General features: G+C 31.3%; 1 protein-coding gene across 1 annotated transcript; it reads left to right on the forward strand.

The window, feature by feature from the left end:
- Positions 1–660: 660 nt before the first annotated feature.
- LOC18599535 (norbelladine synthase-like) lies at positions 661–1616 on the forward strand. The gene is made up of 2 exons (XM_007029548.3): positions 661–942; positions 1166–1616. The coding sequence occupies exons 1-2, from the start codon at positions 759–761 to the stop codon at positions 1453–1455; spliced, it is 474 nt and encodes a 157-aa protein (XP_007029610.3). The 5' UTR covers positions 661–758; the 3' UTR covers positions 1456–1616.
- Positions 1617–1862: the final 246 nt, after the last annotated feature.

The raw sequence follows: 1862 nt of genomic DNA on the forward strand, positions 1-1862 counted from the left end.
TAAACAGTATCACGTACCAACTAATGAGTCAAATGCTGAAGTGCATTTCCTTGTTCATTACTTACTCATCAAGATGGCACAATTTTAAGACTTTATTTTTCTTGTACTCCAAAAAAGTATAAATTAGATACTTTCATATTTACTTTTACATCAAGTTTAGGTTAAGTAGTCTATTATAAATAGCACTCTTATGAGTCATTGTAAGATAATTAAATTCAATTTGTCGAATCAAGCAATTTACTTTATATTTATATCTTTATAAATAATAATTTTTATTATTAGCATTTGAACATTTAACTCATTCATTGATATATAATCTTCTGTCTAAAAATTAAAGTTTGAATTTTTTTAATTAAAAAAATTTATTATTAAAATAATGCAATAATATGTAATAAACATACCGGATTAGAATTGAGTTTGATTTTAAAAAATGAAGGCCTACTGGCTCATCCTCATCCAGGGTTAGGACACCTGTGGTACACAGTCTTTTTCCAGTACAACGTCGTGGCAATTTTTTGTATTTATTGTAGGCAGAAGTCTATTGGCCATAAAAAAAGAAAAAAAAATTGTGGTCCCATAAGTTTTCGTGTCTGGACTCTTGTCTTGCCTAATTGTTGTTATTAGTCAACATTTCCTGGGGCCGTTTGCTTATAAAACACAAGCGAATTGTTGCAAATCACCGTAAGCAACAAATTTATAAGCGTGCAGTAGAAACTTGTGAAAAGAATTTAAAGCAGCAGGGTGTTAGGAGAAAAAACATGCACGGCTATATATCAGAAGATACCCTGGTAGAGGTTCCGGCAGCTGTGATATGGGAGTTCTACCGCGGTCTCCAACTCGGAAAGCTCGTTAATGAACTGCTACGAGATGTTATCGGCGAGGTAGAAGTTGTCCAAGGTGATGGAAGCGTTGGAACTATTGTGAAGGTCACATTCCCTCCAGGTAAAGCATGTAAATCTAAGATATATGCATGCTTTCCCAATCACAATTCAAAAGTTAATTTTTAATTAAAATTGAGTCAAGTTTGAGCATATGTTCATAGTTTAATTAGTCAGAACCATATTACTATATATATGCAATTGCAGGCTATAATTTTTGGGTTTTTTTTTCCCCTAAGATCTATGACTGAATCAGTAATTATATCATGATATTGAAATCCTTTTAGGAACTCCTGGACCTAGTTATATGAAGGAAAGGTTTACAAAAATTGATGACGAGATACGCTTGAAGGAAACAGAAATTATTGAAGGAGGATTCAAAGAAGTTGGGTTTGATCTTTATCGAATTCGTTTGCAAATACTTGAGAAAGATGCCGAATCATCTATTGTCAGGTCGTCAGTAGAGTATGAAATTGATGACAAGCTTGAAGAAATTGCTTCTCAGGTGACTACCCAGCCTTTGAAGATAATGGCAGAAGTTATTGGCAAATATCTCAAAGAAAGGAGCTCCACTTAACTAGGATATGTGCTATCCAACTACTCCGAACTGTTATTTTCATATAATGTTTGTCTACCTTAGCGTCCTATTAGAAAAGTCACATGCGCGTTTGTGTATATATATATATGTAAAAGAATTTATTATTTAATATTTATGAAAATATAATTTAAATAAAGAAATATATTTAAAATAAAATAATTTAATTATAATGGAACGGAAGGAATTCATCAAAATTTTATACCGTAAAAATAGGGTGTAATTTCAAATATACATAAATTCATTCGTACATGTACACCCTTGCCCTAATATTATTGTTTTTCTTATCCATCCCGTTTAACAAGTGTTTTTGAGAGTAATAAATAAATTGAACACTGTTTTCATTTTTTTTACATAAGCAAACTTCAGATATCTGATTTATATTAGGA

The sequence above is a fragment of the Theobroma cacao genome, chromosome 5, assembly GCF_053813885.1.
Source record: "Theobroma cacao isolate CCN51 chromosome 5, ASM5381388v1, whole genome shotgun sequence".
In the NCBI taxonomy this organism is placed as follows: domain Eukaryota; kingdom Viridiplantae; phylum Streptophyta; class Magnoliopsida; order Malvales; family Malvaceae; genus Theobroma; species Theobroma cacao.